Below are 15,664 nucleotides of genomic sequence, written 5' to 3'. Positions count from 1 at the left end.
GGGAATGGGGAGGGAGGTAATAACGGGCACATTGCATCTGGCCCGTTATTGCCGCCCTCTTCCCCTCGCAGGACCCAGAAAGCACGCCTGGTTTTACCAGGCGTGCGTTCCGGGTCCCACGATGGGAAGCTCGTAATCGGCGCCACCGGAATGAAGGTGGCCGGTCCTGTACCGGCCCCCTTCATTACGGGAGCGCCAGCCTTATAATGAGGCCCTTGGTGTCTTTGATTTCATACTGATTTCATTGTACTACTTTACAGCTCACATACCCCTCCTGACTAATCAGTCACTCTTCCAACTTGTGCAGTACAGGCCTATAGTAATAGTTGCCTAATACCTGGAGATAAGTGCCCATTGAACTTTACACAATCTTACCTAACATCCCCACACAGCCCCAAAGAACAGTAAATCATGTATTTCTTTGTTCAGGGCGAAAGTGTTGGATACAAATGCCTCATTGCTGGCCAGCACCCAGTAGAGAGGAGAGGCATGTTATAGGGGATGACAGCAACCTGTGCTTGCTCACCAAGTCTTAATTGCTGACCCCTAGGTGAACCTCATCCTTTTGCAGATTTTTTTCTGGAAATTTCTAAAGTCTGTGAGCCCTCTATCAAAACCGCAAGCACTGGCATTCCATCAACGTGCAGGTTGTATGTGATGCCAAGTGAATCATCACCTCAATATATGCCAACTATCCGGGGTCCAGACATGATAGTTTCATATTCCGAATGTTACCCCTAAACCGGGACCTGGAAGCTGGGAGGCATGGTGACACATGACTCATTGGTGAGTACAAATGCCTCTGCACATGCATGCATGTCAGATACTGAGAAATGGGAAAACCCAACTAATGACAACCATTATCACCTCCCCAGGGGGCAGTGCCTACCCTCTGAGCACCTACATGATGACGCCAATACGGAACACCACCACACCACCCAAGGTAAGATACAACACAGCCCATATTGCAACCCGGGGCATAGTGGAGCGCATATTCGGAGTGCTCAAGTCACGCTTTCACTCCCTTGACCGCTCTGGTGGCAACTGCTATATGCATCCCCAGTAGTGTGCAGGATCATAGTGGCAGCATGTGTCCTGCAAAACGTTGCAACCCGGCGGGGCGTGCTGGTGGACATGGTGGTGCCCCCACATCCCCAACCACATGCACAGCTGCTGCGCATGGGAGGTGAAAGGGCACGTGGTGAGGCAGCCCATACCCAGCTTGTCGCAAATTTCTTCACCTAACATCCCACCCCTGCGGTGTGCACACAGGCCTGGCACATACCAGCTGACAATTTATGATGATGACAAAAAGGACAGTCAACTGTCACAACCATACCACCCTGAGATTGTTTACCTGGAAGTGCTACATTGTGTGCATCCCTAGCTACTTAAACACACCCAATGCTGTGTCAGTAAAAGGCACACATTCATGCAGCATGAAGGACTACCCCCTTGCAAAATACTACAACCAAATAGTGGCATATCAACCAACCCCTCCCTAACCCCATCTCAGCTACCCAACACACCATGGCATGGCATGCTATGTGAAAGCAAACAAATGAATGCACAACACATGGCACAAGTGTCACAAAGTGCACTGTCCCAAATGGAAAAAGACCAGAGACAATTTCCTCTCACTAAGGAGAAAGAAACAGCACACATGAACAAATACTTACCAGCAAGACACAACATTAGTACAGGATCCAACAGGGGCAACGTATGACAGTAAAAAATGAAAGTAGTGCAAGTGTCACAACCTGACAAAGGCAGCACATCGACTCCTTCCAACTGCAGTGTGTTGCTGGTAGGCAAATGTGGCAGTGTACTTCATACAACATGAACTGCATCTGCAATGGAGACATGAAGAAGCTACATGTATATATGCAAAAAGTCCTGTATGTAATACTATATACAAATCAACCATGCAATGGAGAAATCAACACCAATACCCACTAGGGATGTATACACTGTTTGGACTACAGACTGCCTACACAATGTCTGGGAGCCCAATGCCTCTGTGTAAGTTACTGTCACTTGGTCACACCCTTTGCAAGCCCATGGAAATGGGAAGCAGGAGGGGCGTGTGTGTCAGGAACCCAAGTTTCTAACCCAAAGACAGGACAAGCCTGCATGTGCACAGCTAGAATACACAGTGGGTGCCTACGGGAGCCACACAAAGCAACACACTGTAACATAATTTACAATCTGAAAGAAAATGGTTATGAACAAAAAAGTAAATGCAAATGAAATAAATAAAAAGAAAAAGTAAATGAAAAGTAAACCTAATAAATAAAAGAATACATTAAAAATCAGAATACAATTTAAATAAATGAATTAAATAAAAATAAAAAGCAAATCAAATATGAAATGAAATGAAAATAATAAATAGAAAAAGAAGAAGAAAAGATAATACATTTTTTTTTAAATTCTAATTCTAATTTGCAATTTGGCATGAAATCTGAAAAAACCAAAAGAAAAAGAAAAAAGAAAAATCAAAAATGGCCATGTGTCGACCAGGGGTGGGGGCACCCAGGAGGGAGGAGGTACAGGGTGAACCCCAAAACCTACATGCGTGGATGTTGAGAAAAAAAGAAAAAACACCTCCATGGGCTCATGGCCTGCACGGCTACCCTACAGTGGGAGAACTGCCGTCGCTTTCATCACCTTCTGGTGGTACATTAGAAAGTGCGCGTGATATGGGAGACAGACCACGCAAAGCCCTGGCATGCTCCTCCATGGCAGCAGGCATGCGGGTCTCAAAGGTTTGGTTCTGCAGGATGATGGTATGGAGATCCCCAAGCAGCACCTCACGGGTAGCATGCATTTCTGCCTGCAAGGCCTCGCGTGATGCCCGGATCTCCTCACGGGTTGCCTGGAGCTCAGCTGAGAGTGCGCGTGTCAGCTGCCCCGCTGCTGTTCTGATCTTGTACTGTGGGACACCTCAAGTGCACCCAGAGTATCTCTGAAGGACCTGTGTTCTAACCTCAGGCATCCCATGGGCCTGTGCCTCTGCAGTTATGGCTGTGCGCAGAGTCCCTGTTGGACGCCAACATGTCCTCCCTGTGTGAGCGGCACATGGACTCTGTTGCCTGCTGCTGGAGCTCCACCTGCCTTTCAGGGGGAGAATGGAAGTGGCCACCCTATCCACGGCCTGAGCCATCATCTTACACAATGCCCCCTGTTGTGCTGCAATAGTATACATGGAGTACTCCCTCACAGTATTGCCTCGTTGTGCACGGCCACCGTGTTGGCGGGCAACGCACCTGTTTGGGGCAAGGTGATGTGCACCTTGCTGTGCTGGCACTGCCTGAGGCTGCAGGACTGCATTCCTCCTTTGATCTGCTGGCCCAGGAACAGGAGCAAATACAGTGGAGTGTGACCCTGCATCCGTAACCGCCACAGGCGGACTTTCCAACACTGAATGCCCCATAGAGGGGTCTACCCCCAGTGCAGGTGGGATGGCCAGAACAGCATCCCTGCCAGAAACACCCACCTGCGAAGGGACATTTGTCTCAATGTCAGATTCAGCACCTGAGCCATAGAGGTCTTCGGAAGTGTACCCAGAAACACCCGTGGACAGGATGGTCTGTAGGAGTAATGGATTTTCACCCATCACCACCCCACGTCCTCGACTGGTGCCTGGTTGGGGCTGTGAGTACTCCTGCCTCTGCTCCATCTCCTCCTCCTCAACAGAATCTAGTGCCTCATCACCTGCAAACACATAAAAGAAAAGTAATGAAGACAGGCATGAGCAGCATAGCCCACACACATAGGCATCACAAGGTAAACATTGAATACATAAATTACACATATCACACATGACACTAACTCTGGCATGCATGCACTGGCAATGAAGTGGAAGGGGAGCCGAATAGCAGACACTGAGGACTCCAAGATGGAAAAGCAACACATGTGCTGAATGATGGAAAAAAGCCAGTGTTTACTAATACACTTATGGCAGGCACATGGATACATCAATGGTTGGTCACTTGGACATGAGAGAAGTCAATTGGCATGTTCAGCATTCAAACAGGGCCCCAAAGTGATCGTGTGCAGGGAATGTGTAGGTGCACAATAGTCAATTAGCCTGATTAATGAAATCATTCCCATAATAAGTAAATAAATTTGGAGCATTGTAGCGTGAAATCTATGTCTGAAGTATGGTGAATTTGGGGCAGAACGGCACAACAATGTGTGTTAATCATGCAAAGGATTTCATCAATCAGGCAGAATGAACAGGAAAACAGTATCAACAATGTTGTGGCATGATGGCAGTTGAAGGACAAGTACAGTAATCAGGTTCAGGTGCAAATTGTTAACTGCGGTCAGAAGGGATAATGTAAAACCCAAACCCATGGCCGGGGGATGGTTTGGAGGCACCACACGGGTGACCCATAGCAGTCATGACTACACAGCCTCACCTGGCACACAATCAGAACACATCACCCAAGCAACATACACATGGTTTGCACACACATGCATGCCCACTCACCGGATATTGCCTCAAGATCTGGTAGGTCTCCCACGCCTTGGATCTGATCCTCTGTGATGATGCCTCAAGCGATTGACTCATGTTCTGTGAGTACTTCCTGCTCTGGTGGAGACCCACTGCCAGTCACCAGAGTAGAGGCATGATTGGAAGCCAGCTTGTTTTTTGCTCTGCTTTTGAGGTCATTCCACCGCTTAGAGCAATCATCAGCTGTGCGCCTCACGAATCCAAGGGAACTATTGTGGTCCGTGATGCACTGCCAGTGGGCTATACGTTGAGCAGTCGCAGTCTTGCACCCTGCAGTCACCAGCATTTCATGGCCATGGGCCGACACGTAGCCCACAAGTGCGTCTAGTTCCACATCAATGAAACTCTGCTTCCTTGACGTGCTGGAGGGGGGGAGCAGTATCTGCGGTCCCAGCCTGTACCACAAGACCACCCTTCTTCCTCTTGAGAGGTGGTGCGGACCCTGAGTGGCTTACACCACTCTGGTTGGTAGGGGCTGAAGCGCAGGTGGACTGGGCACTGGAAGTAGCCTAAGGCACGGTGACCAAAGGTCTCACTGCAGGCATTGGCTGCTGGGTGATGTTGGCAGGACCAACCTTGGTGTGATGGTCTTGGACCAACACTGTCCCGGCTGGGTGACTCGGAGCCTCGGGGTGGATTGAGCTGCTGCTGCCCCTGCAGCCTCCTCACCCTGGCAGATGGCTTTGCTGCCCCAGATCCACGTGGCATGGTGACATCAACTTTCACCCCCACACGTTGCTTTGACGTGGTGACACGGAAGTCGGCCTGTGAATCATCCTGTGCCAGTTCGGTCAACAATATGGGCTGGGTTAACAAGGCCTGAGCTCTGATGGTATCAGCTGCATCTCCCCGACCCATTGGGGGGGCATAGGTATCCCTGATTGCTCCTCCACACACTGGCCTCTTCGGCCACCCTGCACATCTTGGCCACGTCCCCTACCGCGGAACCTCTTGGCGGTCAGCCACCTTTGCCTCCCTTACCACTTGGTCACCTCCCAACCATGGCACTGATGTTCTTGTGCAAATGGGAGGTGCAGTAAACAATTGTCCTGGGCAATTGGGTTAAGGGGGCAGGGTACTAGATGTAATACGTACCCTAGTGCTCTAGCAAGGCTGTCTGTGACCCCTGGGGAAGATGACAGGTCACACAACGCTCAGGCACCCCAAAAACAAAATTTAACATGCATGCAACCCCTGGTATCTCACATGCGTGGAATAAAGAACCCGCACTATGCTGTGACACCCAGAAACACAAAAATAAGCATACGCGTGGTACACGCAGGCTGCAATGACCTCTGAATGGGTATGCAACACACAGGGGCAACCACAGTTGAAAAATACATGCGTGACTCACGGTCTGCCTGGAAAAAGAATGTGAAAAAGACATGCGTGTGTGCATTGGCAACACCCCCGCCAAAAGAAGAATTGAACGCTGTCTGAGTATACAAGAAGTACGAACTGGAACCGTTGTGAAGTAATCGCGTGTGAACTGACAAGAAGTACAGGAATCACCCGCTCGCTCTCCACAAAAAGCACATACAAGAAAATGGCATCCTACGCGTACCTTTTAACCCAGCCCACACGTGCAACATCACTTACGTGCCTATGCACTAAGGGCCTTTCCTCCAATTACACGCAGTGACACCCGGACGTGCAGTTTTTGCACTTGTACAATCACTGTGCACCCGTGTGGAGGAAAACGCCCGTGCACATTACGTTACAGGCGGCTTACTCTCTAAGGGCCTTTCATCGAATTACACGCTGACGTGCAGTTTTTTCACGTGCCAAATCACTCTGTATCACGCTGGCCATGTGACAACACACAGAAGACAATGCTCCTACCCAGAAGGCCATTTCCCTGCCCCCCAGAGCCCCGAGCCCACTCCCACCTGCCATCTGCTGCTGCCTGCCTGCCTGCTGGCCAGGTGCCCTGCTATTTGGTGCCTGCACATCAGCCATCTGCAGGGGTCCAGTTGCTGTGACCACCCCTGCTGGAACAGAAGACTCCCGACTGAAGTTCCATCGCTCCACAGACCAGCAACAGGACCCAGTTGCCCACCCACACCTTCCTCAGGGGGTTGCAATGTCGGGGGATACACCATCAGAGAACACTGGCAATCCCCAGCCAGAGAGGTAGAGGGCTATCAGCTTCAGTGCCGCAGAAGTTTGTATCCTGGTGGAGCAAGTCCTGGTGCATTATGATGCCCTCTTCGGAAGACCACGCACCGACAATGAAGGACGGAAGAGGATCTGGAAGGACATCGTGGCTGCCATCAACATGGAGGGGGTGGCAGCCCGCGACATGGCACATGTCCGGAAGCGCTGGGAGGACTTAAGGTCCAGGACCCTCTGCAAGGCCCGGCGCCTCTTGGAGGCAGCACATGCAGAGGGGTGCCGGGTCCGCCTTACCAACATCCAGATGAGGGTCCTGGAACGTATATGCCCAGCACTCCACCTCCAGGTCCTTGGGAGGCAGACCTGTCTGGAGTCGAGCGGTAAGTGTCCATGCGTACTGATTGGACACAGTGCACGTTGAGGTGTGCCAGGAGTGTGCAGGTTGGACATATGTCTTGAAAGGGCCATGTATAGATGTGTATGTACAGGGACATAAGCCTGCCACATGTGAGTGCAGTCATGTGTGAGGCACATCAATGGTGTACGTGTTGAAATGCTTGATGCACGAATGCATGTGGGGATGCACACATGTTAGCATTTCTTTGTATGTACTGTGGCATGGTTGGGGTGTGACACATGGATGCTGGTTCCAACTTCATACACGTGCACCGTGTACATGTGTGTGTGTGTGTGTGTGTGTATTTGACATGTGTTGGACTGTGATACACCATGGATGCATGTGACACCGACATGTAGGAGGCTGATTGGCAGATGTGACATAGTTGCCGATGATTTCACTGTGACAGGTGGTGGAGATGTACAAATGCATGTATGTCTGGTGACGTGTTGCATGTGTTCCGCACTCCCCGAGTTGCATGTGACGTCAGGCTAACCTTCGGACGCTCATGCTGTTGAATGTGTATGTATGGTGCTGCCTGCTCCAACATTCCTGTTAATTTGTGCATGTGTGTGGGTTCAAATGATATGTGTGTTGGGGAGTGTGATGCTATCTGTGAAGTTTGACACTGCCACTCATGTACAACTGTCATGTGTGTATTAGACCATTGTACAGTGCCCTCATGCCTGTGTTCTGTCTCTCCCTGTCTGCAGCGTCAACTGATGAAGAGGGCGGAGATGGTGCTGTGGAGCACAGCTGCAGGGATCCCACCGCCAGCCGGAGACGCAAGGCCCAGCTCCCCTCCCGGGTTGTCATCTCTTTGGTGAGTGAGGAGTCTGGTGCCACGTGAGTGGCCACAGCTGTCGAGGGTAGGTCCAAGAGGCGGAGGTCAGAGGTGGACTCCAAGGACAGCAGAAGGGCCAGCTGAGACCCCACAGGCGCCTATGGAGGAAGATGGCACGGAGTCATACAGGTTGGTGGGGGGTTTGGTTGAGGAGGAGGCCATGCCAGGCCCATGCACGGGGCCTGGAGGGGGGCATTCCACTGGTGAGAGTGGTGCAGTCCAGGGGTAGGGACAGGAGGCAGCACAGGCCGCCGCGGAGGTGCCTGTGTGTAATCCTGTCCCCAATCCTGTGACTGCATCATCCAGCACCAGCAGGGATGCCTTCATCCAGACCCGTTTTCAGGGAGGGGATGCGCGACCAACAACTGGCCTTCCTCTCCCTGCAGACGTTGCTATCCGGGACCGGGTTGAGCCTGTCCTGGCTGGGGTGGCGTTGCGTCAATGTGGCATTCAGGATGACGTACAGGGTTCTAGTGTGGACAATACATGTCATTTTGAATGCCTCATTGACCGCGTCGACCTACTAGGATGGGTGAGCAGTTCTGGGTTCCTCCGTGTGCTGGAACTTCTATCGACACCCTCCTCAACTGAACCCCCTATGCGCCAGTCGTCCTCCGTGCCATCTTCCTGCCCATGTATCACCTGGGTACCCTGTGGAGCTGGCCCTGACCCAGCGGCCAGGCTGGTGGAGGACACCTCCCTGCCACAGTCGGGAGTCAGAGGTCCAGCAGGGGTGGCTACCCCAACAACTGGATCCCAGCAGGCGGAGGACGTGCAGGCATCGACAGGCAGGGTGATGCACGGCAGCAGCAGGCTCAAGGTGGGAGCAATGATGGCTCGGGGCCATCAACATCACAGGGGCAGGCATCGGCCGGAGGGCAGGAGGACCCTGGATTGGGTGTGTCTTCCGTGTGGCAGCAGTTGGGGCGGGAAATAGATGTGGAGCGGCAGCGGGCGGAAGAGGCATGGCTCACTATGGTCAGGGCGGAGAACTCCATGCAACTCGCAGGGAGTTGGAGGAGGCCATGGCTGCATCCCTGCGAGACCTCGGGGCCAGGGAAGAGGCTCGCCTCCAGGATGTTGTGGAGTTCGATAATGCCCTGACCCAGGGCATCAACAAGTGAGCCCTTGGACTTGCCCGCTGCCTTTGTACATAGTTCTTTAGGGTTAGGTTTCATTTGTTTTTTATTTTTTTTGGAGTTCATGGACTTTGCTCGACTTTATGTACATAGTTATTTTTTAGGATTTTTGGTAGGTTTCCTTTTGTTTGGGCATCATGGACCCTTTGGACCTTTGGACTGTCACTGTATATAGTTCCACGCCTGTACATACTTTTTTTATTTTGTCATCCCATGGATCAATGTTTTTTTACATTTTTACTTTGACTTTATTTGTACATTTGAAATGGACAACTTCTGTTTTTTCCTCTTGTGGATTTTTGGTTTACATTAGATTTCTTTTTATTTTGGATTTCATCATTTCTTCATTTACAATTTTGATGTTTCAGGATGTTTTTTCTTTACGTATTTTAATACAAATCATATTTCTACATTATTGGTGTCGTGTACCTTGATTGGTTGTGTGCATTTCTCAATGAGCATTGCCTCAGTCATGTGTTGCCACTGTGTGGCTCTGTTGTACTTTTATGTATGGCCATGGTGGTTCTTTTGAGGCTCTCATGGCATGGGTACTTTTGGAGTGGGTGCAGTGGATGGTTGTGCGCTTGTACTGGGGGGTCGGGGGATTTGTGTGGGCATTAGGCCCATGGGTCTCTTTTGTTAGAACATGGTGTTTGATGGGGCACATATCGGGGCCTGCTTGCAGGTGCCCGTCAATTGTGGGCGGGTGTTTAGGGGGAAATGAGTCGGGGCCTGCTGGCAGGTGCCCGTCATTGGGGGACATGAGTCGGTGCCTGCTGAAGGTGCCCGTCAATGGACATGAGTCAAGGCCTGCTGTCAGGTGCCTGTCAATGTTGGGTGGGTGGGGGACATGAGTGGGGGCTCACAAGTGCGCTCACAAGTGCATGGTGCCATGTTGGCTGCCTGCAGGGCATGGTCAGGGGTGTAGGGTAATCCCCTGTGGTGTGGGCTGCCTGCAGGGCATGGGGAGGGAGGAAAGGGCACACCCAGAAGGGGCCACAATGCCAAATCACCTGTGAAACTTCCCGCACACCCCGAAATACACGTACCCCACTCGCCCAAGGCCTATAGCGTGTGAAACTTCCTGCGCAACCCCAAAATACATGTATCCCGCTCGCCCAAGGCCTATTGCATGTGAAACTTCCCGTGCACCCCTGAAATACACGTACCCCGCTCTCGCCAGGACCATCACGTGCAAAACTTCCTGCGTACCCCCGAAATACACGTACTCTGCTCTCGCCAGGACTATCTCGTGTGAAACTTCCCACGCACCCCCGAAAATACACGTACCCCACTCTCGCCAGGACTATAGTGTGTGAAACTTCCCGCGCACCCCCAAAATACATGTATCCCGCTCACCCAAGGCGTATCGCGTGTGAAACTTCCTGTGCAAACCTGAAATACACTTACCCCGCTCTCGCCAGGACTATCATGTGTGAAAAATCCCACGCACCCCCGAAATACACGTACCCTGCTCTCGCCAGGACTATCTTGTGTGAAACTTTCCGCGCATCCCCAAAATACATGTATCCCACTCTCGCCAGGCCTATCGCGTGTGAAAATTCCCACACAACAATGAAATACACGTACCCCGCTCTCGTCAGGACTATCGCGTTTCAAACTTCCCACGCACCCCCGAAATACACGTACCTTGCTCTTGCCAGGACTATCACAGCTCAAACTTCCCGTGCACCCCTGAAATACACGTACACCGGTCTCACCAGGACTATCGCATGTCAAACTTCCCACGCACTCCCAAAATACACGTACCCCGCTCTCGCCAGGACTATCGCGTGTGAAAATTCCTGTGCACCCCTGAAATACACGTACCCCGCTCTCGCCAGGACTATCGCATGTGAAACTTCCCACACAACCCCGAAATACACATATCCTGCTCTCGCCAGGACTATCGCGTGTGAAACTTCCTGCGCAACCCCGAAATACACATACCCCGCTCTTGCCAGGTCTATCACGTGTGAAAATTTCTGTGCACCCCCGAAATACACGTACCCTGCTCTCGCCAGGACTATCGCGTGTGAAACTTCCCACGCACCCCCGAAATAAACGTACCCGCTCTCGCCAGGACTATAGCGTGTGAAACTTCCCGTGCACCCCCAAAATACACGTACCCCGCTCTCGCCAGGACTATCGTGTATGAAACTTCCCACGCACCCCTAAAATACACATACCCCGCTCTCGCCAGGACTATCACGTGTGCAAATTCCTGCGCACCCCCAAAATACACATACCACGCTTGCCCAAGGCCTATCGCGTGTGATAATCCCTGCGTACCCTCGAAATACACGTACGCTGCTCGTGCCAGGCCTTTGGCGTGCGAAACTTCCCGCGCACCCCCAAAATACACATACCCCGCTCACGCCAGGCCTATCGCGTGTGAAACTTCCTGCACACCCCCAAAATACACGTACCCCACTCGCACCAGCCCTATCGTGTGTGAAACTTCCCGTGCACCCCCAAAATACACGTACCCCGCTCCTGCCAGGCCTATCTCGTGTGAAACATCCCGTGCACCCCCAAAATACACGTACCCCGCTCGCGCCAGTCCTATCGCGTGTGAAACTACCTGCGCACCCCCGGAACACGTGCAGGCACCCCATCCACCCTGGGCATGCCCCACAGGCAGCCCATTCACCCTCCCCATGCCCCACAGGCAGGCCATCCACCCTGGGCATGCCCCACAGGCAGCCCACACCACAGGGTGTACTTTTTCTACGCAATTTACCTGGCGCGAGCATGGTACGCATACTCCGAGGGGTATGCAAATACATTTTCACGCGTTTTGGCTGCCGTGAACGGGCTACACGTAGATTACAGTGTAGCAGCCCTGTATGCTGGTTCAGGGTTAGCGCTGCCCTTTGCGCCGCATTGGGGATTTCAATGGCTTTTCCTGGCGCAAGGGGAATTCTTGGGGGTGTAACTGGCGCTGCGGGATGTTCGCTGCGGCAGCGCTCAAAATTACTTGGAAATTCCATGAATACGCGGTACACCAGAATGCTGTTTAGCTGACACGGCTGCTGCATGCTCCCTCTCTGCGCTGCTCGCGTGCGCTGCCTCTGAGCTGATATCTATGAATTACCCCCTAGATGTGTTAATTTACATTACTCACTACTAAACTAGCATTTGTAAATTCACCAAACATGTATTGCTACCCACAATGTTCTAATAGCCTTACAGACCAGGGGAGTGGACAGTATTGCTTAGGATAATGAACCCTTGCTTTCTCTATAAGGCTGTAAAAGTTGCCAATCTCCATTTTGATAGCCCACCATACACAACTCTATTGTGTCTTTCGAATAGTACAAGCTGGTCTGTAAACACAGTTACTTACAGGTAAACACGTTTCTTTATAACAAGTAACATGCTCTGTGTTGTGCATTTGTTTCCCTTCTGCATGCATTCTTTCTTAAGGATAATGTTCCATTGTTGAAACGAGCACTGGATACAATGTGCACATTTGCAGGATTTCTTTTTTAAAGGCTTCTCTCAGAATGTTAGAGTGTTCTATCAAAGGGTCCTTAACTCTGATGCCTTTTCTCTAGGTGTTTAAAGGGAAGAAAGACAGCATGCCGCCTCACATCTGCGCAGTGGCACAGAAGGCCTATTGGAACATGCTCCTCCAGCGACAGGATCAGACCATCGTCCCCCTGGGGCGGAGTGGCGCTGGGAAAACAACCAACTGCCAGAATGCCCTTGAATACCTGGTGGGCACCGCCGGCAGCGTGGACTGCAGAGTCACAGGTGCTGAACTCAAATATATGTGTCTAAACTATTTCTTCATGTACATTCCAGTGGACACTGAAGTTCACCTTGTTAAGGAACATAGCTGGGACTTCGGGGACACAGCTTTTAATTCAAACTACTGCTTTAATTCAAAATGCACCCTGCTGCAAACTGTTGTGTGTCCAAAATGACAATGTTATGTGTGTCACTTTTGGTTTGTGTTGCCTATGGGCCTCATTCCGAGTATGGAGGTAGTCATGGCGCTATTTGCGCCATAACTACTTCCCAAAGCGGGCCCGGGTCCGACCTGGTTCAATGGGGACTTGCCGGTCCATTCCGACCCTGGAGGGACCGGTAAGTCCCCATTGAAAAATCCATTCCCCATTCCCATCTGAGCCCCCATAGGGCTCAATGGGAATGGGGAAGTAGCTAATAACGGTACCGCAATTTGCGGTACCGTTATTAGCTCTCTGGTCCCTTAGCGGCTCTCGCTTAGGGCGCCTGGTAAAAACAGGCGCCCATTGCGGGACCTGATAAGGGACCTCGGAATAGGGCGCAAAGGGATTACCAGCACTGATGTCCTTAACGGTGCCCGGTATCCCTTTGCACCCACCTCGTAATGAGGCCCAATGTCTCTTAATTGATTGTGATATGATCCTACTACTGGTCTAAAGATGCACATTTCTCACTCATAAATTCAACAAGATCATGCAAACTCTTTCGGGAGTGAACAAAGCTTCAGAAACAGACCTCTCTCTAAGCTAGGGTTCTCCAAGTCTGGATTTCAACAGCCACATCCACTCCTTCTTTTCAAGATATCCCGATAAATAGGCTTGAATACACTGACTCTTAGTTAGGCAGGAATGCCAGGAGGAGCAGGCTGTACCCTGCAGGGTTCTCTCACTGACCAAAATGATAATGGATTGTTCCACTGTACAAAATGGGTGTCGAGTTCAGGGACTTTTTTTAGTTTGGGCTATTAGGTGTCGCTTGTGACACCTAAAAGCCGGACCTATTGCACTAGTACAGATAGGGAGAAATGGCATATGAGTACGGACACACAGCTTGTAGGTGTAGTTTGGTTATTTGTCCACCCATTGACTGCTCATGGACATTCTAATCCCTATGGTCAATCCCACCTAGTTCCTGCACCTCCACGTGCAAAACACCTCATCATTGGAACTCTTTGAACTCACATTTATTCAAGCCTTAGCATCAAACATTGCACTCAATGCCTGCCAGTGTTTTTCTAAGCAGTCTTCTGTGAGTGAATTACTTAATTGGAGTTGTAAACCCACTACTGGTGTAATAGAAATGTCAACCAGCCTTCAGCCATATGATTTTTAAGTATTCTGCGTGTCCTTCACTGAAGTCCTGTTAAAACAAGAATAGGCAAGCCATCCATTTTGGATTGTCTAAAGGTATTAGGCATTTGCCAGGCACTGCTTTTAGATGCCCAGGCACTCACACCATTGTGAACCTGCTACCATAAATAGGCACTTAATGCCACTATGGAAGTACCCAGCAGGTGCCTTTGCCATGCCTACACAAAAACCCAAACCATTGGCATTGACAAAGCTTGTTAATATTTATGGTACATAGACATGAGTCATTTGCCGGTTTTCAAAGTTTGGCATGCCCTGCATAGAAGAAACGTCCTCCTGTATGGGAGTATCAGTATGATCTTTAAAGGCCTGGCCTTTTAAGACAACAGTGCTTTCAAAGCTCAGGCTTGTATATCCAGTCTTTAAATGGAAACTGCATAGTGAAAGTCCCATAATGGAAGGTGTTGTTGGCAACACTGAAAAGTGTTTTTATTTACCTTTAAGCTATCTGGCCAAATCTTGCATTAGATTCCCCCATATTACAAAACAAAACAAATTTAAAAAAAACTCAGGATTCAGATTTCACATCTGCATAAATTCCAACTCCATTACCTCCATACAATGACCTGAGTAGTAGAGGGTCAAGGAGTAACAGTGTGTTTAGGCAAAAGGTATGCCACGAGAATTAAATCTATGGAAAGAGGAACCAAGCAGCTTACTAATTAAGTAGCCCTTCCCCAGTTCACAATTCTCCAAACGTTACAATATTCACCTTCTTCTTGACCCCAGCTCTTGTTGTTCAGCGAACATGAGACACAGGTTCCAATCATTATAGAGACCGGAGCTCACGCACATATACCCGTAGGCCGATATGATGGACCACCCAAGGGGAAATCAATTTAATAAGTCACCAGTAAAGGGGGTCTGTGTTTAGGACCAGGGGTTTTCCTGGAGACAATGCTGCAGATCTGGACACAGAGTAGGCATTCATCAGGATAAACATCACAATCCAGTCCACAGTGAGGGATAAGAGGGATTCCATGAGCCGGTCCATGGCCATGAGTATAAAGGCCAGTGCAGAGCTGAAATCAGGATGACGCAGAAAACAAAAGTCCCTTCATTGCCCAAAATACTTCACACGAGAGACACAATGTTTGGCTGACTCTTGATGTGTCCTAGTCTGCCTGTGTTATGACTTGGTCTGCCTTCCCTCTTCTTGCAGCATACCTTGAAATGTGATGAGAGAATGTTGTGTGCTGGGCATTCTAGGAGTGTCAGTTGGAGTGAGACTGGACTTGGATAGAGGGGGCTGGTGGATGTTATCCCTCATATTTCCGTTTTACCAGTGTCCCTACTGAACCTGAACCTGTTATGTGTAACCGGAACTAAGTAAAAAGATAATCTCTCACCTGTGGCTCCTGGCCCATCTGCCCTGGGAGGCCCCATCTCAGTATTCATGACGAGTGGACTTCGAACACAGGGGACCAGGCCCAAAGAGGAAGACAGGAGAAGGGAAGTGCTGTGAGCAAAGCTAAGAGCAGCAGAGGAACATCCACCCACCCACCCCATTCATGGTAAACTGAC

The 15,664-nt window shown here is 50.4% G+C and overlaps 1 protein-coding gene across 1 annotated transcript in view; it reads left to right on the top strand.

The window, feature by feature from the left end:
• Window positions 1-15,664, top strand: part of MYO18B (myosin XVIIIB) — a 1,784,667-nt gene that overhangs the window by 61,323 nt on the left and 1,707,680 nt on the right. The window contains exon 8 of the mRNA XM_069620271.1: window positions 12,575-12,773. Within this exon, the coding sequence (XP_069476372.1) occupies window positions 12,575-12,773 (199 nt within the window). The remainder of the gene's footprint in view (window positions 1-12,574; window positions 12,774-15,664) is intronic.

This window comes from Ambystoma mexicanum, chromosome 10 (genome assembly GCF_040938575.1).
Source record: "Ambystoma mexicanum isolate Mex_15411 chromosome 10, UKY_AmexF1_1, whole genome shotgun sequence".
In the NCBI taxonomy this organism is placed as follows: Eukaryota; Metazoa; Chordata; class Amphibia; order Caudata; family Ambystomatidae; genus Ambystoma; species Ambystoma mexicanum.
This window is presented reverse-complemented; position numbering and strand designations above follow the sequence as displayed.